General features: G+C 37.8%; 1 protein-coding gene across 5 annotated transcripts in view; it reads left to right on the top strand.

The window, feature by feature from the left end:
• Mre11 (MRE11 homolog, double strand break repair nuclease) overlaps positions 1–27113 on the top strand; it is an 83826-nt gene that overhangs the window by 52531 nt on the left and 4182 nt on the right. For 3 of the 5 annotated variants that reach the window (XM_048345642.1, XM_048345641.1, XM_048345643.1), the window contains exons 14-18: positions 9531–9593; positions 15728–15947; positions 17225–17305; positions 23603–23661; positions 25495–25562. In XM_048345642.1, the coding sequence (XP_048201599.1) occupies positions 9531–9593; positions 15728–15947; positions 17225–17305; positions 23603–23661; positions 25495–25562 (491 nt within the window). The remainder of the gene's footprint in view (positions 1–9530; positions 9594–15727; positions 15948–17224; positions 17306–23602; positions 23662–25494; positions 25563–27113) is intronic. The other 2 variants (XM_048345639.1, XM_048345638.1) reach the window with 1 other exon arrangement.

The raw sequence follows: 27113 nt of genomic DNA, 5'->3' as shown, positions 1-27113 counted from the left end.
AATTCAGCTGTGAATCAGTCCATTGGCACTGGAATTTTTCTTATTGGGAGGCTTTCTAGTACTTCTTCAATCTCATTGCTTGTTATAGGTCTGTTTAAGTCATCTGTATCTTCTTGGTTTAGCTTTGATAGCTGTTGTCTCTTGAAATTTTTTTTTATCTGTTCTGGGTTTTTTCAACTTATTTGAGTACAGGTTTTTAAATAATCATAATAATTTGAATTTCTTTGGCGTTTATTGTGATGTTTCCCATTTCGTAGTTTTGTTGGTTTGGATCTCTTCTCATTATTATTATTATTATTATTATTATTATTATTATTATTATTTTTGTCAAAATAGCTGGAAGTTTGTCATTCTTACTAACTTTTCCAAAGAACCAGCTTTTTGTTGCACTGGTGTTATATATATAGTTTTTGTAGTTTGTAATTCAATGATTTCTGCCCCGATTTTTACTGTCTGTACCTTGTAGCTTGGGGTTTGCCCAGATAGGTGAGTGTGGGGAAGTCACTATTCATGCTCTAGAAGAAAGAAGCAGTTAAAGAAAAAAAATAGAAATATTATCTAATTAGAAGAAGGCAAGTAGGTAAACTGACAAAGAGGGATTATGGAAGCAGAAAGTGCTGTTTGCAGCCTCTATCACTTGTGTCCCTTGTGGGGTTTAGTTCTCTAAGATCCACTTCCTCATGTGCAGCTTACCACCCTAGGTTCTTCACTCAGTCTGTCTCAGTGCATATTCCCAAGACCAGGGATGTGGGGCCCTTTCAACCTGCACCTTGCAGCTGTAGCAGTCATTATTAAACTGGAGTCTGTAAGAGTGAATTGCCAGTTTTCTGCCAGTAGTTCTGTTTGGGCTACTGCTATGCAACTCTCTCCCCAGGTTTCTGGAGTCCCCAAGTAATTTCTGCAGTTCTACAACCGAGACCTGGGGGGAGGGGAGATCTAAGGCAGAAATTTTATTTTTTTCCTATTATTTTTTATTTACCCCTAACCCTAACTGAAACAGAATTTTTTATAGCCATTAAAAATTAATTTTTGAAGAATATAGAAAAATGTTTTCAATATAGTTGGAAAAAGAATTGTAAGATGCAAAGCTATACATAATAGCTTGTTTTTATATATGTATGAATACAAATATTAAGCATACTATTAACAGTTAGAGTTACAATTTCGACTTACAGAGACATAATTTCTGTATTTCCCAAATTGCCCTAAACAACACCAAAAAACCCCACGTTATTTTAAAAGCATAATCCTTTTGACTTTCATTCTAGTGCATTTAACATCATTCTCTTAAAGCCTTAAGGTGTTTTTATTTAACTAGTGTTATACTCCAAAACTGCTCACTTTGTGACTCCTGATATGTAGGCTTCATAAATGTTTAGCATAAATATATAGCATGGCGACTAAATGCATGGGATCTAGATCACACTGCTGTGTAACCATCAGTGAGTTTTCTTTTTCTCTTATGAATGGCAGCACTTTGGTATGCTACATACTACCTTGAGATTCTTATTCTGAGTTCCTCCTACCCTTTGCTAAATCATAAGTCAAACTGATCTTCCCACTTAAAAAACAAACAACTCTCAAGCCCCATTTCCTTTAAACTGCTCTACTTCTTTGTTCCTTCCTTTTCCCCCTCTATCTTTGTTTCTTTTTTAGTGTAAATATCTTAGAGAGCGCTCTGTGTTCAGTACCCTATTTCTTCTCTCTTCTTTTTGCCTAAAATCCATCCATTTCAAGTTTTTGACCCCATCATTCCAGTGAAGTTATTTTTATCAAGGTAACCAGTGGTCTGTATTGCCATATCCAGTTATTGTGGACCTTTTCACTAGACTTTTCTTTTGCTTCCAGGGCTTTACACTTTTTGAGGTTTTTTTTTTCCCCCCCCAGCTCATTGGCTACATATTCTCTCTATTCTTAATTCCTTTCATTTCTTCATTCTCTTACTTGAGCTCTTAGAACTGAGTTTTTGAACCCTCTTTGTTATCTACACATCCTCTTTGTAATCTCATTTAGCTTTCTGCATTCAGAAGTGACTCAAAAGTATCCCAAATTTCCTCTTAACTCCAGACTTCCAGTTAATATCCCTTTCCACATGCATGTTTAATAGATATCCCCAACTTTTCCAATCCTAAATTGAATGACTGACTCTTATACCCTTCTCTCAGACCTACTTTCCCTCTAGAGTTCTGGTAAAAGGACTATTTTTGCAGTTGCTCAGGACAAAAACCTGCAAGTAATCCTTGACTCTTCTGTCTTTCTATCACCTCTGTGCTGACTGTCTGGAAATACTTTGGATTCTACTGTTAGTGTGTGTGTGTGTGTGTGTGTGTGTGTGTGTGTGTGTGTATAAATAAATATATATATTTAATCTGATTCCTTTTACTGCTTTCATAACTACCATTGAGCCAAAATATTTTCAGTGGTCTCCGTACTTGTCTCCATTGCCCTTCTCCTAACTCCTCTGTTCTAACCTCAGTCCAGTTGTCCAGTGATCCTAACATTTTAAAACTAGTAGTTTCTGCCTAAAAACAGTCTTCATTGTTGCTTACAAGTCCTTATTGAATCTGGCTTTCTATTACATCTTCATGTTTTCTCCAGTCATAGCAATTTTCTTACTGTCTTCTAAATATACAGCAGGTATGTTGTCTTCAGTGCATTTGCACATATTTTTTTCCAAGTATGTAAATACTTGAAAGAAAGTCATTCCCTACATCTTAAGAGTCTTCACTCATGTATGGTCTTCTCATTGAGGCCTGTTACACTAATCAGATGTAACTTCTCTTACCACTCACTGCCTCTTGAGGGCTTTATTTTTCTCTGTGTATTTACCTACATTTTAAAGTTCATATATTTAGGAGGATCCACAGTAGTTGTGGGAGCATACTCATTTAAGTTTTTTATTTAAAACCAAAGGGAGGGGCTGGGAATATGGCCTAGTGGCAAGAGTGCTTGTCTCGTATACATCAAGCCCTGGGTTCAATTCCCCAGCACCACATATATAGAAAATGGCCAGAAGTGGTGCTGTGGCTCAAGTGTCAGAGTGCTATCCTTGAGCAAAAAGAAGCCAGGGGCAGTGCTCAGGCCCTGAGTCCAAGCCCCAGGACTGGCAAAAAAACAACAACAACAACAGAAAAACCCCCAAAAACAACAAACAACAAAGAGAATATTTAGGTAAGAAGAACACAGATAGGCATTGGAATCTAAGAGAAAAGCAAGCTTAAGTTTCCCAAGCCCATATTTCCCAAATGGTTTGTGATTGATCAGCAAGATCTGTGAGAAGTTCCGAGGGAGTCATTTTATGCACTTGGGCATAAAATCTAGGTCAGGAAGAAACCACCAGTAAAAATCTGACCCTGAGGATGCCAGAAGTTCTTCAGATAAACACTCACAGAGTACCTGTGAATTAACTTGGTCCAAAAAGAACAAAATAAACACCAATAGGAAAACATGGGGAAGAATAAAGCCCACTAGACAAGTGGATACACAAATAAGGATTAAGAAAAAATGAGCACAGACACAGCAAAGTCACAATAACTGCTGTATATCTTTAATAACACTGAATCTTAATAGTCTCAATTCTCCAGTCACTGGTAGGTTGTATTAAAACACAAGTCTTGACATTCATTGCCTGTAAGAAATACTTCTCACTAACAAAGACAATTATTGGGGGCTGGGAATATGGCCTAGTGGCAACGATGCTTGCCTCATATACATGAAGCCCTGGGTTCGATACCCCAGCACCACATATATAGAAAATGGCCAGAAGTGGCACTGTGGCTCAAGTGGCAGAGTGCTAGCCTTGAGCAAAAAAAAAAAAAAAGCCAGGGACAGTGCTCAAGCCCTGAATCCAAGGCCCAGGACTGGCACAAAACAAAAACAACGACAATTATTGGCTTAGTGTTAAAACAGGACAGAAAAGGGATTGAAAGAATGAAAAATACAAATGTGTCTCAAAAGTAGGCATGAGTAGTTTTACTCATATCAAACAAAGCAGACTTCAAAATTAGAAGAGAAACCAAAGGGAGTCATTTAAAATTAATAAAGGAAACAATCCATAAGGAGAAAATAACTGTTGTTATATGCACAGAAAACACTGATCCATGCAGCAGTTTCATTAAATAAACACTAGTGGACAGATGAACAGACAGAGTGCAACAGAATTATAGTGGAGACTGCAGTACTCATTCTTACCAAGCGACAGTTCATCCAGACAAAAGATCAACCAAGAAACTTTAGAATTAAAGAGTATTATAGACAAAAGGAATTTAACACATCTATGAAGTATTTTATCCAATATCTGTACCATACCTTTCTCAAATTGATCATGTTTTAGGATATAAAGCAAATACAAGAAAATTGCAATAGCCTTCTATATATGGAATCAAATTAGAAATTAATAACAAAAGAAAATACATAAAATATTCAAATGGAGACTAAACAACATATTGTTAAATGATAGTGAGTCACTGAGGAAATTAGAATAGGAAATGAAAATAGTCCTAAATCAAGTGAAAACGAAAACTCAACCATAAGTCTGGGATGCAGCAGTGTTAGGAAAGTTTGCAGCTATGCATGCTTACAGTAGGACAAGTGATCCTTTGTATATAAAGAACATGCTTATTGTAAATATAGCTGTAATTAGTAGATACCCATCAGTATATTTTTGATAAATTTTTATGTATGGCAAAAGTTAAAGATGAAAACTGATATTCTAATAGAAAATTTAAAGTTGGAAGAGTCAATGTGGGAAAGGAGGAGGTTTTTAGACTTCTTAAAAATCTTTGTTAAAAATCCTAGAACATGATTTTCTTTTTCTTTCTTTTTTTTTTTTTTACCAGTCCTGGGCTTGAACTCAGGCTGAGCACTGTCCCTGGCTTCTTTTTGCTTAAGGCTAGCACTCTGCCACTTGAGCCACAGCGCCACTTCTGGCCATTTTCTATATATGTGGTGCTGGGGAATCGAACCCAGGGCTTTATATATACGAGGCAAGCTCTCTTGCCACTAGGCCATATCCCCACCCTGAACATGATTTTCTTAACATTGTTGTTTGATCTAATGTCATGCTCTTTGATAACAATGTTTTAGAAAATGTGTGTAATCAAAATTAGTAGTGTTTCCTCTGTTAACCTGTCCATTCTGTGTTTTAAAGCTCATGTATGCCTGTGTCTGTCTTGGCCCAAACTTATGGAAAAATCATGTGTTCTCTTCTCCTCTTTGTTCATTTATAACTAAAATGACTTTGTTAATAAAGCATATGCAAATATATAAAAATTAAAATAGACATCTTGCTGAACATTGGTGGCTCAGTCGTAGCATCTGTGGATTGTGGTTCAAAGCCAGCCCAGGCAGGAAAGTCTGTGGGACTCTTACCTCCAATTAATCACCACCCCCACAATGGAGGCTCAAGTGATAGACCATTAGCCTTGAGCAAAATAACTCAGGAGCAGCTCCCAGGTTCTGAGTTCAAGCCTCAGGACTCGCACAAGACAAACAAAAAACCAAGTAACCTAATCACCTACAGCTATTGGCAAAAAAAAGAATAAACCAAAACTAGTAGATAGGAAAAGTACAAAAAATTAGGTAGGAATTAGTGATATGCAGGCTGAAAACAACATGAAGAATCAGTAGGAAAAAAAAAGTTCTTTGAAAAAATACTCAAGATTGGCAAACCTTTAGCCAGACTAACCAAAGAAAAGTGGAGCAGTGACTCAAGTGGTAGAGCACTAGCCTTGAGCAAAAAGGCTTGGGGACAGCATCCAGATCCTGAGTTCAAGACCCCAGGACTGGCACCAAAACCAAAAAGTGTGCAAAATAAGAAAATGAAATACCCAGAATGAAGAAACAATCTCCTGAATGGGAGAAATATTTTTCAAGATATTCATTGGATACAGAATATCCAGAATGCAAAGAGGCAAAAAAATTTAAGGAACAAAAGAACAAACAACCCACTTAATAAGTGGATAGATTAATTGAACAGTTATCAGAAGTACAAAGTAATTTACCTGAAAGAATGTTGAGCGTTCTTAGCCATAAAGGAAATACAAACCAAACCACAATGAAAATACTTCTCACCCCAGTCTGAATTGCTGTCAAGAAAACAAATGTGTTGGTGAAAACAAATGCTTCAGGTAAAAAGGAACACTTGTACACTGTAAAATGTAAATTAGGGTAAATGTTATTGAAATAAATATAGAGACTCCTTAAAAAACCAAAATAGAGTTATCTTATGATCCAGCTATGCGATGTTTATGCATATATATTTGAAGAGTGTTAAGTCAACATAAAAGAGAAATACCTGCATAACAATGGTTATAGCATTATTCACAATAGCCAAGTTGTGCTATCAGCCTAGGTGCCTCCAACATAATAAATGGATAAAGAAATGATTATATACATTATGGGTTATTATTCTACTATAAGAAAAATGAACTAATGACCTTTGCATGATCCCATAAAATGGATGGTTCTGAAGGTCATGATAAATAAGTCAATGAGAAAGCCAAATGCATACTTTCATATTAAAAATCTACACCTAAAATGATAACAGTTACAGTAGTTGACAGTTTTTTTTTTTCCTGCCATTCAAGGGTGGTGCATGTTAATGACATCAGTTCTCTAAACACAACCCTATGCTTCTTTTTTTTTTTGGCTAGTCCTGGGGCCTGAACTCAGGGCCTGAGCACTATCCCTGGCTTCTTTTTGCTCAAGGCTAGCACTCTACCACTTGAGCCACAGCGCCACTTCCAGCTTTTTTCTATATATGTGGTGCTGAGGAATCGAACCCAGGGCTTCACGTATACGAAGCGAGCACTTTACCACTAGGCCATATTCCCAGCCCCAACCCTATGCTTCTTGCTATAAATGGAGTTTGTGATGGACCCCAGTGCCCATGTGTTTTAAGGGCTGGCAAGCTAGCCTGTGGTTATGGTGAGAGGAGGTGGGACATTTGGAGGTGAGACTGGGAAGTCCTTTAAGCCTTTGGGTACAGGCTCTTGTTGGAGGTTGGAGGACCCCAGCTCCTCCTTTTTTCTCTTTTTGGCTCCTTGGCTCATGATGTAAATGGATTTTGCTTCACTGTACATTTCCACTCTCATATCAATCAATCATGGACTGAAACCAAAACAAGAGACAAGACAAAATCTTTGCAGAATTCATTTCTCGTGGATGTTTGTTACAGGGATAAAAAGCTGACTGACAGCTCCCCAAACCCTTTCTTCCTCTGCATCCTTCCCAATTCCCTCAACTAGGTGCCCTGCCTTCCTGTCATAGTGTGGACCACTCCTCCTCCTCTTCTGCCTCGTATCACAGCAACACCTGAGCTTGTTGCACCCCATCTCAGGGAATGCCACTATACACCAGCTGCCCATGCCAGAAATACCAGCCTTGTTCCAGATGTCTCCTGTCCCTTTACCTGGCCTCCAAGCGTTCCTGGGTCTGCTTCGGAAGATCTGACTCTTCTCTAACCCCTTCTATACATCCTTCCTTTCACTACTGTAGCTCAAGCCATCCTTACTCAGAAAGCAAAGGCAGGCAGGACATGACACATGGGCTGAAGAAGATGTAGTCAGCCTTGTATCTCTCCCCTGCTCACTACCTCTGTACCTCAGAAAGCTGCTAACTTTCTTAGCCTGTTTGCTCACCTGCAAAAGAGGATTTACCTTGACACTCAGTCTTAAAATGGAGACCCACTGATGATCAAGGGACAGCACTGGTTAAATAATATGGTGAGGGGTAAGGGGTGGACATGGTTCAAAACATATATGTAAAAATAGTAAATGAAATCCACTAAATATTTGAAAATGAGTGGGAGGGAGGCACTGTTAAGGTAATACAACTGTGAATGTACCATGCTCCGAAACCTTCTTTTCAATTAGCATACTCTAATTAAAAGTATTAACTCAGTCCTGAATGCCTTGTAGAATGCAAGGTTACTTATTTTGCTGTTGGCTACTTTTCCTCCCATGTGCTCAGTAGATTGTGAACTTTGTAAGGACAGAATTTTTACCACTTTTGTGCATTTTTATATAATTATGTTCTACGGTAGTTGGTACTTGGTGAATCTGTGCTGAGGAGATAGTTAAATAAATCAGGCCTATCAAATCAGGCCTATCTCACTCTATAGCTGTAGGAGACTTGTGATTTGGAACCATTAAAAATGAAATTTGAGCTGGGCAGTTTGGCTCACACCTATAATCTTAGCTACTCATGCTGAGATTTGAGATTCATGGTTGGAAGCCAGCCCAAGCAAATACTTTTAAGAGACTCTTATCTCCAATTAACCACCAAGAAAACAGTGGAGGTGTAACTCAAATGGTAGAGTACTAGCCATGAACAAAAAATTCAAATGAGAATATAAGACCTGGAGTTCAAGTCCCAGTAATGCCACAGGGATGTGGGGGTGGGGCTGTAGGAGAGGGAATGGGACAGGCAGACAGACAGAAATCTGAAGTAACCCTTTGTTTATTTACTACAAGGATTAGTAAGCACTACAGAACCATGGCTGGCAAATATTCAATAGTTGACTGTTGAAAGAAATGGATCTTTCCAGACTTATTTGTTTTCTTAGAAATAACTGAAGAATCCCCAGGTCTCGTCTGGCCAAATATATGAGAGTGAACTGAACAATGTGACAAAAAGTTCAAGCCTCATAAAGAAAATATTTGTCTTAATTATTTTGCTGAAGTATACTACCCTTTAGGATTATACAAGGTCTTATTTTCCTTTGCTTTTCACTGACCTCGACCATTTTGGCAGCAGGCAATACAAATTTGTTAGAGCCAGGTTTTGTTCTTCAGAATACATTTCTGATTTTTTTTTTTTTTTTTTTTTTTTTTTTTTTTTTTTGCCAGTCCTGGGCCTTGGACTCAGGGCCTGAGCACTGTCCCTGGCTTCTTCCCGCTCAAGGCTAGCACTCTGCCACTTGAGCCACAGCGCCGCTTCTGGCCGTTTTCTGTATATGTGGTGCTGGGGAATCGAACCTAGGGCCTCGTGTATCCGAGGCAGGCACTCTTGCCACTAGGCTATATCCCCAGCCCCCATTTCTGATATTTTAATGAATGTAACTGAGAAATAGTACTATCCATCTTTCATGAGACAAACTATACTTAAATTTCTATACTTAAATTTGTGTTATAAGAAAAAAGCATTTTTTTTCAGGTGGTGGAAGTCAGGGCCTCACACTCTAGGCTACTACCGGAGCCATACCTCAAGTCCTTTTGTTGATCTTCGAAATAGTGGTCAAGAGGTTTTATTGCATGGATTGATCTCAAACTAATCTCTCTGCCAGAGCTGGTGCTCTACGACTTGAGCTACACCTCCACTTTTGACTGTGTTGGTACTTAATTGAAGATAAGATCTTATAGACTTTTCTGCCCAGGCTGGCTTCTAACCTTGATCCTCAGATCTCAGTTTAGAATAGCTAGTATTCTAGACATGAGCCTGGTTTATCTGGCTTAATATTTCTTAACTGTAGCCATTATTTTGCAATTGAAATAACTAATGTGTTTGTGATTTACTCTGTTATGGTTTAGGTACGTCGTTTCAGAGAAAGCAGACAAAAAAATAGTAATGAAGAGGATGATGAAGTTCGAGAGGTAATTTTTGGAGGGTGTAGCAGGTATGAGTTGGGCAAGGGTTGGCTAAGGATGCATTTGGTTTATTTAATGCAAATTTCTTTAACTTTCAAGTAGTTTTGCTTATTGTCTTTATTCTTTGTTTTCCTGGCTCTTGTCTAAAACTTATTTGGAAAGTGGGAAGAAGACACAAGAGCCCTTAGTAATTGGAACAATATTTGGGACCCTGGGAATGTGGCTTAATGGTGGAGTGTTTACCTAGTGTGCATGAGGCCCTGGGTTCGATTCCTTGGTACCACATAAACAAAAATAAATAAAATTGATTTTTAAAAAAGGAATATTTGGTTTCCACCAGACCATCTTAACTATTTAAGAAAATCATACCCTATAGAGCTGACATTTTGGGCAAAAAAGAAGACATTGTTTTGGTTAACAGTGTTATTACTGTGGGTAAATAGATATATTGTCCTGAAAGGTTAAAATTAGCTTTAGAATCCTCATTACTGTCTTAGACTCACTGCAGGTTAGGAACAGCAAATTAGTACACACTTGTTAAAGTTTTTGGCCTCTGTCTGATATTTGGTAAACTCATGATTGAGGTTTATTTTACTTTTTAATTTTCATTTTTTATATGTTTTATGATTACTATCAAGTATGTCAAAGTTGTTTTTGTAAATTGGAAGTTCTATTTTTTTTAGTTATACTCTCAGCCCTTTGGCTTTAGTATTGTTTATTTATTTTCCTGGTTTATGTTTTATTTTGCTTTTTAATCTTCAAATGCTTGTACAATGGGGTTACAATTTAGCATGTCCATTTATGTGTCTAGTGTATCACAATCATAGTAACCTGTTCCAGCAATCTTTTTTATCCTATCTACTCCTCCCCAATGACATCAAATTTTCCACTTCTTTTTTCACATTTGTACACTGAATATTATGACTATATTTAACCTCTTTTGCCTTATCCATTCATCCTGCCACTAACCTCTACCCCCTTCAAACTATGTTTTAGTTTCTTGATATTCATATTGTTAAACTGCCTGTATATATTCTACTTCAAGGAACTTGACTGTGCATAAATGCATGTGCTCCTGTGTGGAGGTTGTATTTGGGGTCTCAGATCTACATGTGAGAAAAACATGGGTGCTTTGTCTTCCTGGGCCTGGCTTACTTTACTAAGTTTATTTTTTTTTCCCCCAGATCCGTCCATTTTCTTGCAACTGACATAATTCCATTCTTTCTAATGGCTGAATAAAGTTCCATTTTGTGAGTGTATTGTGTGTGTGTTGGTATTGGTATAGTTTTAAATAGCTAAATTTAGATATAGCAAGATACAGATACATTGTATAAAAATAGATATAGATACATAGCTACAGTAGATATAAATACAAATTTAGATAGATGTATAGCTGTAGATAGATACTTTAGCTATATAGAGATATATGTAGATATATATGTAATACATTTTCTATAGATAGATTGATGGATGGATGGATTGATTTTCTTCATTGTAAGGCATTTGGGCTGTTTCTATATCTTGGCTATGGTGCGTAGTGAAGCAATAAACATGGATGTGCAGGTGTCTTTATTGTATCCTGATTTATAATCTTGGATAAATGTCCAGTAATAATATCCCTGGATCACGTGTAGTTCTGTTTTTAGTTGTTGTTTTTTGTTGTTGTTTAAAATCTCTATACTGATTTCCTTACTGGATGCAATAATTTACACTTTTGCCAATAGTGTATAAGGTCTTTTTTCATATCATCATCAGCATTTATTGTTCATATTCAATAGTCATTATGACTGAAGTGAGATGGAATCTCAACATTGGTTTGTTTTGATTTGCATTTCCTTTATGGCAGTGATAGTAAGCATGTTTTAGTATATTTATTGGCCATATATACTTTTTATGAGAGGTATATGTTTGCTTCCTTTTCTTTCTTTCTTTTTTTTTTTTGGCCAGTCCTGGAGCTTGAACTCCAGTCTTGAGCACTGTCCCTGGCTTCTTTTTTGCTCAAGGCTATCACTCTGCCACTTGAGCCACAGTGCCACTTCTGGCCTTTTTTAGTTCCTTTTCTCATTTATTCATTGGGCATTGAATTCTTTAGGGGCTTAGTTTTTTTAATTCATTGTATATTTTGATTATGAGACCCTTATGAGACATATTGTTGGCAGAGATCTCTCATTCTGTAGGTTATCTTTTTAGCTTAGAAACCATATCCTTTTCTGTGCAGAAGCTTTTTAGCTTCATGCAATCTTTTTTTTTTTGGCCAGTCCTGGGCCTTGGACTCAGGGCCTGAGCACTGTCCCTGGCTTCTTCCCGCTCAAGGCTAGCACTCCGCCAACTTGAGCCACAGCGCCGCTTCTGGCCGTTTTCTGTATATGTGGTGCTGGGGAATCGAACCTAGGGCCTCGTGTATCCGAGGCAGGCACTCTTGCCACTAGGCTATATCCCCAGCCCCATCTTCATGCAATCTTATTTGTGAATTTTTCTATTTGCTGAGCCTTTGGAATTCTACTCAGGAAGTTACTGCCTATGCCAGTAAGTTCTAATGTTTCTCCTTCTTGCTATACTAATCTCAATGTTTCATGTCCTACATTGAGTTCTTTGATCCACTTTGAACTGATAGTACATTTAGTACAAAATGACAGGCAGAAATCTAGTTTTAGTCTTCTGCATATGGATGTCTAGTTATCATCCCAACAACAGGTGTTTGAACATACTTTGTCAAGATTCTGATAGCTTATAGGTGTATGGGTTTATTTCTAGATCTTCTAGTCTGTTCTGTTGTTCTTCAGGTCTGTTTTGTGCCAGTACCTACCTATTTTTGTTACCAGAATTCTTTTTTTGGCGGGGGAGGGGGCAGCCTGGGGCTTGAACTCAGAGCGTGGGCACTGTCCCTGAGTTTGTTTTGCTCAAAGCTAGTATTCTGCCACTTGAGCACTTGAGCCACAGTTCCTCTTTTGGCCTTTTCTGTGTATGTGGTACTGAGGAATTGAACCCAGGGCTTCATGCATGCTAGGCAAGCACTCTAACACTAAGCCACATTCGCAGCTCCTAAAATTCTGTAGTAAGGTTTGCTGTATGGAATTGTATCTCCAGCATTACTTCCCGTTCTCCCCTCTCCCCCCCCCACCTCAGGATTGCTATGTCTTATTTCTGGCCTTTTGCAATTCCATGTAAATTTTTTGGCTGATTGCATTGAATTTGTAATTTTCATTTCAAGTATCAAAGTTTTTGCTCTGGCAAGCCTTTATAGCTGAGATTGCTGCCATGTGCTACCATTCCCAGCTTGTTGAGATGAAGTTCTCAATTTTCTACCCAGGCTGACCTTGGAACTGATCTGCCAGATCTCTAATTACTGAGTCTGGGATTCCATTCATGAACCACTATGGTCAGACGTTTTATTGCTTTCTGTCAGTGGACACTACATAGTAAGCATGTTAGACATTATAGTTTTTGCTAAGAGTACAAATATGAAAAAGTTATGTCTAATAATTTGGTATGTAAAGGAAAGTATCTGCCTATTTCTGAAGCTTATTGTTTTTAAATTCATCTTTATATTTAAGGGTTTCATGTCAACATGTCAGTTTATGAGCTCAATGCATCTTGATCAATGTCATCTGTTCCATCACCCCCCAATCTGTCTCATCCCCACCCATCCCCTTAAGTTTCCTAGTTCTGTTTTTATGTGTGTGCATTGAGTGTTATGACTGTATGAAGCTTTTTTATGTAAATCATGGCTGGTTGGAGAGTTAAGTGCCTTTTGGGCATCTAGAGAGATAAGTGTGTGCAGGTTTTCTTTTGTGCTGTTGCTACCACTCACACGACACTTTGTTTTTTTTTTTTTGGCCAGTCCTGGGCCTTGGACTCAGGGCCTGAGCACTGTCCCTGGCTTCTTCCCGCTCAAGGCTAGCACTCTGCCACTTGAGCCACAGCACCGCTTCTGGCCGTTTTCTGTATATGTGGTGCTGGGGAATCGAACCTAGGGCCTCGTGTATCCGAGGCAGGCACTCTTGCCACTAGGCTATATCCCCAGCCCCACTCACACGACACTTTGTAAACCGGGTATCTCATGCTCCTAGATTTGCTGTGCTTTCATATTCCTATGAAAGGCTCTGTGATTTCGTTTCTGTGCATGCTGTGCTTTGCCTGTACCATGCCGGGCTGGCTGTGGAAGAAGAATTTAGAAGCCTTTGTTTGTGCTCTGGCACTATAGAAATTACAATGCATTATTTTTTTTTAATTGGACAGAATTGGGGGTTGGGAATATGGCCTAATGGTAAAGTGCTTGCTTCGTGTACATGAAACTCTGGGTTCGATTCCTCAGCATCACATATATAGAAAAACTGGAAGTGGCACCGTGGCTCAAGTAGCAGAGTGCTAGCCTTGAGCACAAAGAAGCCAGGGACAATGCTCAGGCCCTGAGTCCAAGCCCCAGGACTGGCAAAAAAATGAAACATCATAAAATTGGACAGAATTTACTTTTGAAACTTTCTACTGGCCATCCTTTTGGGAATTATTTTTCATTTAACAATTTTCTCTAAATTTTCTTTAATAATTAGTCTGTTAAGACATGTTCTTTTAATGGATCAGTTTATATGTTCATTTCCCAAATTACATATAATTATGGTACAAGTCTTTTTAAAATATAATTTTTAAGAAATTCTAATAATTGAAGTAAAGACCTCATGCATTCCAGGCAGGTATTCTATCACTTGAACTCTATTTCCAGTCTTTGGGTTTTACTTATGGTTTTGAAACAGGTCTTACTACTTTTGCCTACATTAGACTTGAACTCATAGTCTTCCTGCCTTTGCCTCTTGAGTATCTGGGATTACAAGTATCCACCACAACATACAGCTTCCTAGCTCTTTTTTTTTTTTTAAATTCTTTTTTCCCCCCCCATTGTTGTCAAAGTGAAGTACAGAGGGGCTACAGTTTCATATATAAGGCAGTGAGTACATTTCTTGTTCAACTTGTTACCTCCTCTCTCATTTTTCCCCCACCTTCTCCCTCCCCTTTTCTTTCTCCCCCTATGAGATGTACTGTTGGTTTACACCAAATGGTTTTGTAAGTAGTGCTTTTGGAATTGTTTGTCTTTTTATCCTTTGTCTCTCAATTTTGATATTTCCTTTCCCTTCCCTAGTTCATTAACATGTATACACAGTATACAGGGTACTCAGATGAGCTACAGTGATAGCAGGGGCACAACCACAGCTAGGGGCTTCCTAACTTTTAAAATATAATTCCTACCTCCTGCTTCCTGGCTTTATTCATGTTTTCCCTTACTACCTTGTTCTCATCTTCTCATGAATCCTTGTTTGTCTTTATTTTATGGTATCATAAATCTTAGAAATCTAGTCATGTGTTTTTAGACCAAGAACTTTCTAAGCAAGAAAGATCGTTGACATGGTGTCCTAGTATATATACATAAATTTCAGAGAGCTTTTCACTTTCGTTTTCTTTCTTAGCCAGGCCAAATATTATTGTATTGTTAACTGTTCTTCATAGATTATCTGTTTGGGGATTTGAACTATTTCCTAGTTGTAATAAAAATGTGTTTTTTTATTCTTGTTACATTTTAAGAGATCAAATTGTAGTAAGAATTTCTATTTTTGTTTGGTTTTGTTTTGGGAGGGGCTTGAACTAAGGGCCTGAGCACTGTCCTTGGCTTCTTTTTGCTCAAGGCTAGCACTCTGCCACTTGAGCCACAGCGCCACCTCTGGCCTTTTCTAAATATGTGGTACTGAGGAATCGAACCCAGGGCTTCAGGTATACGAGGCAAGCACTCTTGCCACTAGGCCATATTCCCAGCCCCCAAGATTTTTTTTAACGCAAGTTTATAAAAGATTATTGTTATGCTTTCCTATTTAAAATAATATTTTCAGGGAAAAAACGTAATGCTCAATAAAAAAAGCACCCTAAAATGTTACAACTTAGAAATAAAATCTAGTTTTTGCAGGATTTTTCACATTTATTCATGAGCCTATTCTAAAAAGCATGTCAGCAACTATCTCATGTTGTTTAATGGAGTGTAGGTAACTCATAATTAGTACAAATAATAATGTGGGCAAAATTCAATGTGCGTATGAATCACCAAATGATTGTGAGGATGCTGCATTACCAACATCAATGTTCCTCCTGCTACCCAGGCAATGAATAGAGCCCGAGCGCTTAGATCTCAGTCAGAAGATCTCGTTTCTGCCTTTTCTACTGATGACCTCATGAGTACAGATTTAGCAGAACAGACGGCAAATGACTCTGATGACAGTATCTCACCAGCATCCAACAGAGGAAGAGGCCGAGGCAGAGGACGAAGAGGAGGCAGAGGGCAGAATTCAGCGTCAAGAGGAGGGACTCAGAGAGGCAGAGGTCAGCACCATCTTTTGCACTCATTGGATTGTATACTGTAGTCAGAATTTAGTTGTGAGTTTTTGTTTCTAAAAAGTTTTTAAAAATATTGTATTGCATAAAGATAATCATTAGTGTAGAATTTCAAATGACAACATTCAACATAGGATTTTAATTACTCTTAACCTTTTTTTTTTTTTTGGGTGTAGGCCTGGGACTTGACCTCAGGGTGTTGGGCACTGTCCCTGAGCTTTTGTGCCCAAGGTTAGCTCTCTACTATTTGAGTCACAACTGTCACAATTATATATATATATATATATATATATATATATATATGTATATGTGTGTGTGTGTGTGTGTGTGTGTGTGTGTGTGTGTGTGTGTGTGTGTGTATATATATGCTATTGACGGTCTGGGTCTCACAGACTTTCCTGCTTGGGCTGGCTTCAAACCATCATCCTCCTGAGTAGCTAGGATTACAGGCTTACAGGCATGAGCCACCAGTGCCCAGCTTAATCCATATTGTTTGAAAGCTATTGTATTTCTTGTAAAATACCTTTTAGATACATAGATTGTTTATATTTACTCTTAGGTGCCAAAATAATTGTCCATAGGAGTTTTAAGTGCTAAAATGAGTAATAATTTAGTTCAAAATCTTTCAGGAGAAAAATTTTCCTTTTCTTATGGTGAATATTAATTATTACATTTACATTTTGTTGTTATTGTTGTTTGTGGGGCTTGAACTCTGGGCCTGGGTGCTGTCCCTGAGCTCTTTAGTTCAAGGCTAGCGTTCTACCACTTGAGCCACAGAGCCACTTCTGGTTTTCTGGTGGTAGTTAGTTGGAGATAACAGTCTCATAGACTTTCCTGCCTGGACTGGCTTTGAACTGAGATCTTCAGATTTCAGCCTCCAGACTAGCTAGGATTATAGGCGTGAACCAGATTTTTTTTCTTAAACTTCAACTGGACATATCTGAATCCTATGTGACCTAAAAGTCCCAGAGACAAGTCATGGTGGCACACATTGTAATCTCAGTACTAAGGAGTCTGAGACAGAAAGATGATGAGTTTGAGGCCAGCTTGGGCGCACAATGAAACCCTATCTCAGAAAACCACAAAATGAAACCAAAAAAAGAGTTTGGAAAGTGGTTAAACTCTAGATTTTATTCTTAAATACACCTTTGGCATTTTGGGGACCAGTTGTTTTGATATAACTGTTTAGCTTTCATTTTGGCATGATGTAAGAAAGACTTAACTGATGATTGGATTGTATTGACTATTTAGTATTTTTGTGACAGGCACTGGTCTGGATATTTCTACTCAAAGCAGGAGTTCAAAGGCCACTGGACCAAAACTTAGGAATATGTCTATTGTGGACGGTGAGTATGGAGTATAAATGATGATCTAGCAGTTACTTATGAAGTACAACGTAGGAAGACTGAAGAAATCTACAGTAGTGGCCCTCATTTATGTCTGTTGCATCCACTGAAATTAAGATCATGGGATACATTATTCTTTATAAGGTCTTTGTCATGCATCAGAGCTACTAAAGTTTTAAAGTATTTTATAGTGGGCTGGGAATGTGGCCTAGTGATAGAGTGCTTGCCTCACATACATGAAGCCCTGGGTTTGATTCCTCAGCACCACATAAACAGAAAAAGCCAGAAGTGGCTCTGTGGCTCAAGAGGTAGAGCAAAGGGATAGAGCTCAGGCCCTGAGTTTTTGCCCCAGGACTGGCAAAAAATAAAATAAAATAAAATTCTGTAGTTCTTCAGTTTTAGACAGTATACTCTTGTTTATAATATTGACAGAAGGGTTATGAATCCATAGAAGGTGAAGACGCTATGGAATCAATAGGATGGTTGAGAAAAGCTAAAACCATACTGCTTGAAGTCCATTATCTGGTAAAATAGAAGACTTAAAAGCCTTCCTTACTAATTCATTTTATAGATGAAGGAGCTGAGCTAAGCTAATTTTTCTGGTTGATTAAAAACTACTAATTGTACCAGTACTAGTATTTATAAAACAGTTAATGTATGTCTCTTATAGCTCTAGGGGGTAGATATGTAGGTACTTGTGCTGTCCATTTTATAGGAAAAGGAATTGAGGTTCAAAAGAGGAGTCACTAACCCAACATTCAGCTGTGTAACTAGTTACACAATTAATCATTAGAACACAACTTAGACTCATCCCCACATTCTGTGGACTACTGAGCCAATAATAGACTTACCACATTAGTGACCAGAGCATGATGAGATTAGAAACCAGCTAATGGTTCTCAGTAGAGGAATCTTTCCACTATATAGATTAGCCTAGATAATTAATAAAACTAGTAATAACCTATGTAGCCTTTATAATTATTAATACACTCCAGGAGATGAAGTATGCTGCTTCAGAAAATTTTGTCACTTCCTTAAAGGATGTTTTCAACCTTTATTAACTGACAGCTGATACTAGAGAAGGACACAAATATTAAAGTAGCAGAGACTCCTGAGGACCTTCTTGAAAAAGTTTTATTGCTGCATTTTTATTCAAGAATTAGTACATCAGAGAACTCCCCTAAAATTCTTAACTGTGTCTTCTTTTTTTTTTTTTTTTTTTTTTGGCCGGTCCTGGGCCTTGAACTCAGGGCCTGAGCACTGTCCCTGGCTTCTTCCCGCTCAAGGCTAGCACTCTGCCGCTTGAGCCACAGGCGCCGCTTCTGGCCGTTTTCTGTATATGTGGTGCTGGGGAATCGAACCTAGGGCCTCGTGTATCCGAGGCAGGCACTCTTGCCACTAGGCTATATCCCCAGCCCTTAACTGTGTCTTCTTAAAAATCAGTCTTTACTGCCAGTAAGAAAGTGACATCCAGAATAATGCTGTCTGTTCTTGACAGTTTGAATATGACAGCAGAGAAGGAAGGGAGATGTCAGTGGGGAGAAAAGGCAGCATGATGTATTTAAAGGATCCAGGCTGAATTCAACTCTTAATTCAGCATCGAGCAGCTGTGTGATATTAGTCAAACCACTTCCTGTTGTTTACATGAAAATGGGAATTAAGTCATCTTGTACTAAAAACGTAAACGGGGAAAAAACCGGGTACATTAGTATGCACTTAGGAAATGTTATTATAAAAAGTGAGAGGGCTGGGAATGTGGCTTAGTGGTAGAGTGCTTGCCTAGTAGCATGAATGAAGCCCTGGGTTCGATTCTTCAGCACCACATTCACAGAAAAAGCCGAAAGTGAGCGCTGTGGCTCAAGTAGTAGAGTGCTAGCCTTGAGCAAAAAGAAGCCAGGGACTGTGCTCAGGCCCTGAGTCCAAGCCATAGGACTGGCCAAAAAAAGAAAGAAAAAAAAAAAGCGAGGAAAGAAATGTAAAAGAGAGTGAGTAAAATATGAATATTTTCATGTTAAACCACTAAAAGTTGGAACATGCTTCTGACAGAGTCATATGGGTTACCAATTACCTTAGCCTAGGGTGCCTTGTCCTGGCTTAATTATTTTGTGTGATGCATAATTATTTTGTATGATAGAATTGTAGATAGAATTAATTACTTAAACTGAGTCTTTTTTGTTCAGGTATAAGCTATAAAGTATAACGTATAATGCTGCCTTTTTGTGTTGTGATGGTGGTGGCAGTGATCTACTTTTCAATTCAGTTTTCTGTCTTTGGTATTCTGCCATTTTGCAGTTATAAATCTATACATTCTTCTTGTGGGGTGGGGTAGTACTAGGGATTGAATTTAGGACCTTGAACACCCTTGATTTGCTTGCTCAGAGATATTACATATATTATATATAATGTATAATACAATATTTATATATTACAATATGTACTAATATAATAATATGTTACTATTTACAATCTACTGATTATCATCTATAGTCATTATTTCTAGGGAGTCTTGGGTGCAGATATTACTTCTGTACTATTATTTTACTTTTATCTGTATCTTCAGTGAAATAAATATAAGACTTTTCATTCTGTCCTTCCAGGGATCATAACTTCTCTTGTACTTTGAATTTCCTTCCTATATTATATTTGGAATAATTAGATCTGATCAGTCTTCTAGCTCACTCATCAAAACCGTGTTTGAATTTTTTATGTTTAATTTTTTTGGAGTCAGTAGTGTAGAAATTCTATCTAGTTGTTTTAAAATATGACCTACTTTCTTTTAGTTGTTTCCTTTAAGAATTTTATGTAAGAAAAATGAGGGAGGAGGTAACACGTCTGATAGGAAATGTACTTACTACCTTACATATGTAACTATACCCCCCCATCATCTTGACAATAAAGTTAAATTAAAAAACAATTTTTTTTTGCCAGTCCTGGGGCTTGGACTTAGGGCCTGAGCACTGTCCCTGGCTTCTTTGCTCAAGGCTACCACTCTACCACTTGAGCCACAGCGCCACTTCTGGCTTTTTCTATATATGTGGTGCTGAGGAATCGAACCCAGGGCTTCATGCATGCTAGGCTAGCACTGTACTACTAGGTCGCATTCCTAGCCCCATAAAAAACTAATTTTATGTAGTTATTTTTAGGTCTGTTTAATTTTTTACATGTGTATAGTAAAGATACTTGTTTTGTGTCTAATTGCCATTAGGTCTGAATGTGTTTGGCCTTGTTGAGTTGTCATCCCTTTCATTTTTATTGGTTCTCATTTTGGGTGACTTACCTCTTGACCCTAGAAAATACCAGTAGGAATAATCTGACACCTTAGATCAAACTCTGTAGAGAAGGTGGTTCTTTGTTTCCTCAGGTTTCTATCGCACCTCAAATATTGAACTATTTTCAACTAAGTGTGTAACTTGAGGGCTGTCTGAGCCACTCAAATGTTATGTGTTGGTTTACCTTTGCTGCTCATTAGCTTTTGTGGTCCCAGTTTATGATAGGGAGGAAGCATTTCCATTTTGGGAACTGTCAGAAGCCCTTGTGTGGTTAGCTCTTTGCCTTTTCCTCCACAATTCTTAAAAACAGTATTAACATTTTCTCTGAACAATAGATGTCCTCAGGGAAATGTTTGAGATAGTAGCTTATGTTGTTTCATTAACCTAGCCTGTCTTTAAGGTGATTTAACAAATTTGCGAGTTGGCCTAATTTTTTTAAAGTAATTGTATTCATCTATGAAAAATGCTATGTCATTAACTCAGATTAAAACAAAGCCTCAGTGCTGGGAATTTGGCTTAGTTGTAGAGTGCTTGCCCATCATGCACGAAGCCCTGGGTTCGATTCCTCAATACCACATAAACAGAAAAAGCCAAAAGTGGCACCCTGGCTCAAGTGGCAGAGTGCTAGCCTTGAGCAAAAGAAGCTTAGGGACAGCACCCAGGCCCTGAGTTCAAGCCCCAGGACTGGTGAAAAAAATAAATAAAACACTCAGATTTTCCCAGTGGTATTCCAGTGCTGTTTGTGAAACAGCATTGTGAAGAACACAGCTCTGGAGTCGGACTTGGATTGGTGTGGTCAGGCCAACTCTGTCCCTGCATTGAGCCCTTACATTGTAAGGAAGAACAGTGCTTGACACAGGTCCATCTTGTTAGGTTCTAGAGGCTGACTGAGTGAAAGGTTATGTATATATAATGATGTAACCTTACTAATAAGGGCTTGACTCTGAAGACCTAGATTAGTATCAAAGCTCCTCAGTCAGTCGGCTGTGTGTCTTTCAGCAGGTTAGTTTAATTTTCCATCTGAATTTCAGTGTCTTCACATATAAGGTGGGGTAGTGATTGCTTCTACTTCACCTGGTTACGTTGAGGAGTACTGAGAGAAAATGACTGAGGTACCTGGTATTATGTCTATATATCTTAAGCCTGAACTAAAGATAAACTGGTTATTTAATAAGCCTCAGATTTCTTAGCTACAACACAGGTATAAAAATTGCATTCTATTGTAGCAAGTTCTGTGTAATATGGAGATTTATTTATGTACTAAAATTTTGTTGGGAAAAGTAGAAATTACACTTTTGACAGCAGCAATTATAAGTAAATGTTGATAGCCCACTGTTCTAGTAAATTCTGCCTTTGGCTACTTCCTCTGTGTATGATTTACTATTGCGCATCTCACCACTGCTGCTGCTTTCACAAGGTTCACTTGAAATTCCACATATATGAATGCTTACTTCTTGATAGGCACTTTCTAAAGCAACTGCAGCAGGTACCTCTACCCTTTCAGCAATTTTCCACGAGAGGTATTAGCACTATTGTACACATTAGGAAATTAAGATTTAAAGAAGCCAGGAAATTTGGCCATACTCATCTATCCAGTCATCCATAATAAATTGCCCTCCTATTAAAAGAGAATGATTATTTCTTATTCCCTCCTCCCACCCCCTCTCATTCATTTATCTTTTGCTAATCACTACAGATTAAAAGAAAGGTTTCTTGTTTTCCAGGTTTTGAGTTTTAGGGCACAGAGGTCAAGAAATGTATTATTATTTTTTTTAATTTAATTTATTTATTAATTGAACAAAATTTTTTGACAAGGTGTTGTGCAAAAAGGCTACAGTTACATAGTAGGGCAGTGTGTAAAGAAATGTATTATTGAGCAGAAATATTCTTGGAAATTTTAATAATCACTGGTTTTTCTGTTCCTTTGCTCTTTGGGGCTGATGGGAGGTAAAAGCAATCATTGAGAGAGCAGATAAGAACTTTGTTTCTACCTTTAATCTCTTCTCTCAGATAGATATCATAAGAATTTGTATTGGAGGGATAAACAAATGATAAATTTAAGCTTGGGAGAAAGAGTCCTGAGGTCTTCTGTCTAGGAGAATTTTGGATTTGTGGGTGTGTATCTTATCCTCTTTTCTTTCCTTGCTCTGTTTAGATTAGGGCTGTATTTGGGGAGATTCCTGGTATTAGCAAACTATCAAGGTTAGGCAAAAATAAACCTTCAAGTTCAGTATTTGAAATTTATTTTAAGTTTGGTCTCAAGATGAAAGAAGTGAAAAGATAAAAGTTAGCCTAACTTCAAGTTTCTAACCATGTTAAAAGCATGGACTCAAGGGAAATTTGTGGAATAAAAGACGTGTGTGTGTGTGTCTGTGTCTGTGTCTGTGAACTAATTGCCTTGGCACTGTCGTTGAGGGAAGCTCCACTTACAGGCATTTTGGTGGTTAATTAGAGATAAGAGTCTCATGAACTTTCCTGCCCAGGCTAGCTTCCAACCATGTCCTCAGATCCCAGCCTCTTTAGTAGCTAGACTTATAGGTTTGAGCCACTAGTACTCAGCCAGAAGACATGCTGTTTTGTAGAAATCCTTTCTGGTATATTTAAATATTGATTGTGGCTTTCAAGTTAGAAGAAATTGAGAAAGTTTATAATGTAGCCAAGGAAAAAACTCATCAACTACAAAGAAGGAAGGGATTAGTTAGGACCTTTCTTCTAGTTGTGTTGTTTAGATGATGAGATTTTATCTGTCACATTTTTTGTACATTATATTTAGTGTGATGTATTATGAATACTGCTTGTTTCTATATTTGAATGAGCTGTGACAGCATGGGATTGACGAATAGACTTTGAGTTATTTGGACATGTTAACTCCATTTCCCTTCAAGTTAAAAAATGTAAATGGTTTTATAATTGGTCATCGTGGATTTTTGCAAATAGGACTTCAAATTGTTAAGCTAAACTAATGTGCAGATTTTTTCTAAGTAATTTTAAAAAGTTCATAATGGGTATTTCATCTTTCTCATTCTAGCTTTCAAATCTACAAGACAGCAGCCCTCTCGAAATGTTGCTACTAAAAGTTATTCAGAGGTAAAAAAAAAAAAAGTTTATAGTTCTGTTTTAATAATTTGTTTTCTATGTTATGGATTGTCAGTTCTTTTTTTTTTCTTTCAAATTTTTATTATCAAACTGATGTACAGAGAGGTTACAGTTTCATACATTAGGCATTGGATACATTTCTTGTACTGTTTGTTACCTTGTCCCTCATTCCCCCCTCCCCCCTTTCCCTCCGCCCCCCCCCCATGAGTTGTTCAGTTCATTTACACCAAACAGTTTTGCAAGTATTGCTTTTGTAGTTGTTTGTCTTTTTTTTACCGGATTGTCAGTTCTTTAACTTACAAAGTAAATGGGAAAGTATGTGAGCCATTAAAAATGGAGAAAACTTTACCATTTCCTTGTAGACTTCTAAGAGTTGTTTTTCTCTTTTTAAAAATACAGTTCATATTGTTGAAGATCTATTAAGTCTTGTGTATATTCATTCATAAGAATGAAAAAATGAACCAAATAGCCTGACTGACACTGGTGGCTCATGCCTGTAATCCTAGCTACTTAAGCTGGCAGGAAAGTCTATGAGACTCATCTCCAATTAAGCACTAAAAAAAAGCCAAAAGGGGAGCTATGGCTTAAGTGATAGAGTGCTAGCCTTGAGCAAGAAAAAGCTCAGGGACAGTGCGTAGGCCCCGAGTTCAAGCCCCAGGACTGGCACACGTGTGCGCGCACACACACACACAGTGAAACAAACAGGCTCATGTATGGAATACTAATATTGAAGATGAATTTGTTGCCATATAGAGGTTTTATTTATACTCAGAACAAACTGAAAGGCTTTAAGCTTTCTGTTCTGTGCTAGATTTAGCAAGCCTCTGCTCTTTATTTGGATTCTGAAGATAGTCCAGCATGTTGGTTCATTTTCAGAACCTGTGTATTGCCCCTTCCAAGTCAATATTCTTCCTCAATGTTTCTTTGACCCTTGTGATCAGAGAATTCTTTCCTCTGCAGGAATACTATGTGCATTATAGAATGTTTAGCAGCATTCTTGGCCTCATGTGTTAGTTTCTGTATTTTGCATTTCAATTAGATGAAGACGCATAATATAATATGTACCAAGTGTCTCTAAATGTTTAAAAGTGTCTACAAATGTAGAACAATAGTATTTTCTGATGGAATAGAAAACCAAAAATGTTTGTTGGCCGTTAACAATAACAAAAAATATGTAACAAAGATAAATGAAACCTAATATTTCCCACATAGTCTGATACCTCATTTAAAATTGGACCTGGTAGTTGAATATGGTGCTTCAGACTTCTAATTCTAGCACTTAAGTGTAAGAGGCAGGAAGATGACCTACCATGCACAACTAATAAACAATTACTTTTTGGGAAAGCACAATAAAGAATCTCTAGCCTTAAAGTAAAAAAAAAAAAAAAGAGGCAGGAAGATGAGTTCAAGGCCAGCCTGGCCTAAACAGTGAAACCCTAACTCAAGAAAAGGGTCCAATGTGTGGTATAAAGACAGGACATGACTATACTTGAGCTTAGGTGATTACTCACTAGTCTGTTTCTTTAAGGACCAAGACTCCTGTGACATACAGGGGAGATGTGAGCTAAGAAATGGAGTGGAGAATACCTTTTGTGAAGGAAGGAAATTGGAGAGATCAGGCTAGGTTTAGTTTAAATATTTGTTGCTTAGGGTAGTTTCTGGGTCCTTTTTTGTAACTCTTGTGTAAAGAAGTTACACACACACACACACACACACGCACACAGAAAAACACCATTTAAAGATTCAGTTATTTAATTCATTTTTTAATTCAGGTGTTCTATTTCCAAAGCCTGTGCTTTGTTTTGTTTGCTTACCTCCTCTTAGATGATTGAAGTGGATGAATCTGATGAGGAAGAAGACGCGCTTCCTACCACAGCAGCAGATCGGAGGTAGGCCAGAAACTTCCTGCAAAAAAACAAAAAATGAAAATGAAAAATAAAAGATTAGTTTATAAAGTTGATGGAGTGTTATTACAAATATTTTCACTGAGAACTTAGCCTATAATTCATTTCCTTTTGTATTTATTTCCCATTAATTTATTGATAAGACTGTTTTGGTTTAGGGCTGGGAGTATGGCCTAGTGGCAAGAGTGCTTGCCTCCTACACATGAAGCTCTCAGTTCGATTCCCCAGCACCACATATACGGAAAACGGCCAGAGGGGGCGCTGTGGCTCAAGTGGCAGAGTGCTAGCCTTGAGCAAAAAGAGGCCAGGGACAGTGCTCAGGCCCTGAGTCCAAGGCCCAGGACTGGCCAAAAAAAAAAAAAAAAGAAAGAAAGGGCATCTAGGATTTTCATCTTTTTTAAAACAATTGTTTGGCTCATACTTTTGAAGGTTTTTTTTTTCTTTTTTAGTGAAAAAATTCAAGTTTGTAGTTTTAAGAAAAAAACCAAGCAGAATCTTTAAGAATATTGGATCAGGGTGTCGGTGGCTTATACCTGTAATCCCTAGCTACTCAGGAGGCTGAGATACCAGGATTGCAGTTTAAAGCCAGCCCAGCAGAAAAGACCATGAGATTCCTGCCTCCAGTGAACCAGCAGAGGCAGGAAGTGGAGGTGTGGAGCTCAAGTGGTAGAGTACCAGACTTCTGGTGCCGGCACATACATACATACAAAGAATAGTCTATACACTACCATTACCAAGAGAGAAGGACTTTGTATTCCATTGGAGTGCTTGTTTTCAACATGACCGTGCTCATATTTGAATAACAGAGAAAGTAGAGTCTAACAGTGGTGGCTTTTCCTATTGCAAGTTGGAGGTTTAAGCTTTTGAGGTACAAAATGTGTCTTAAAATGAAAGTAACATTTGTTTAGCTAGTGAACGTGATATTTTTTGTATATAATGAATCTAATGTAATTTTAATCGACTTGGTAATTATGTTATTAAATGGCAAAACAAATGCAGTGTATTGAAACTACAAACACTACACTGAAACTGAACAAAATCCTGCTAAAATAACTGGGCTTTTGATTTAGATCATGTGGAAACTGAGAAATAAATGTATATAAAAAATGTAGCAGAGGATATTCATTCCACTTTTTAAACTATTACTTTGTGAATTGTAATAAACCAAGCTGTACAATTTAGTTTATGAAAACAGCACCTGCGCTGTTCCAAAATGGTGATAAATATTGTAGATTTATGTATATATATATATCCAATATATATACACACACTATTTTCTTATGTCATCTATGACTTTTTATCTGTATACTTTTTTCAGTGTGATTGTTTTTTTTTTTTTTTTTTTGGCCAGTCCTGGGCCTTGGACTCAGGGCCTGAGCACTGTCCCTGGCTTCTTCCTGCTCAAGGCTAGCACTCTGCCACTTGAGCCACAGCGCCGCTTCTGGCCGTTTTCTGTATATGTGGTGCTGGTGAATCGAACCTAGGGCCTCGTGTATCCGAGGCAGGCACTCTTGCCACTAGGCTATATCCCCAGCCCTC

This window comes from Perognathus longimembris, chromosome 4, assembly GCF_023159225.1.
Source record: "Perognathus longimembris pacificus isolate PPM17 chromosome 4, ASM2315922v1, whole genome shotgun sequence".
Taxonomy (NCBI): domain Eukaryota; kingdom Metazoa; phylum Chordata; class Mammalia; order Rodentia; family Heteromyidae; genus Perognathus; species Perognathus longimembris.
Note: the sequence above shows the minus strand (reverse complement) of the source record. Positions and strands in the feature narration are given on the sequence as shown.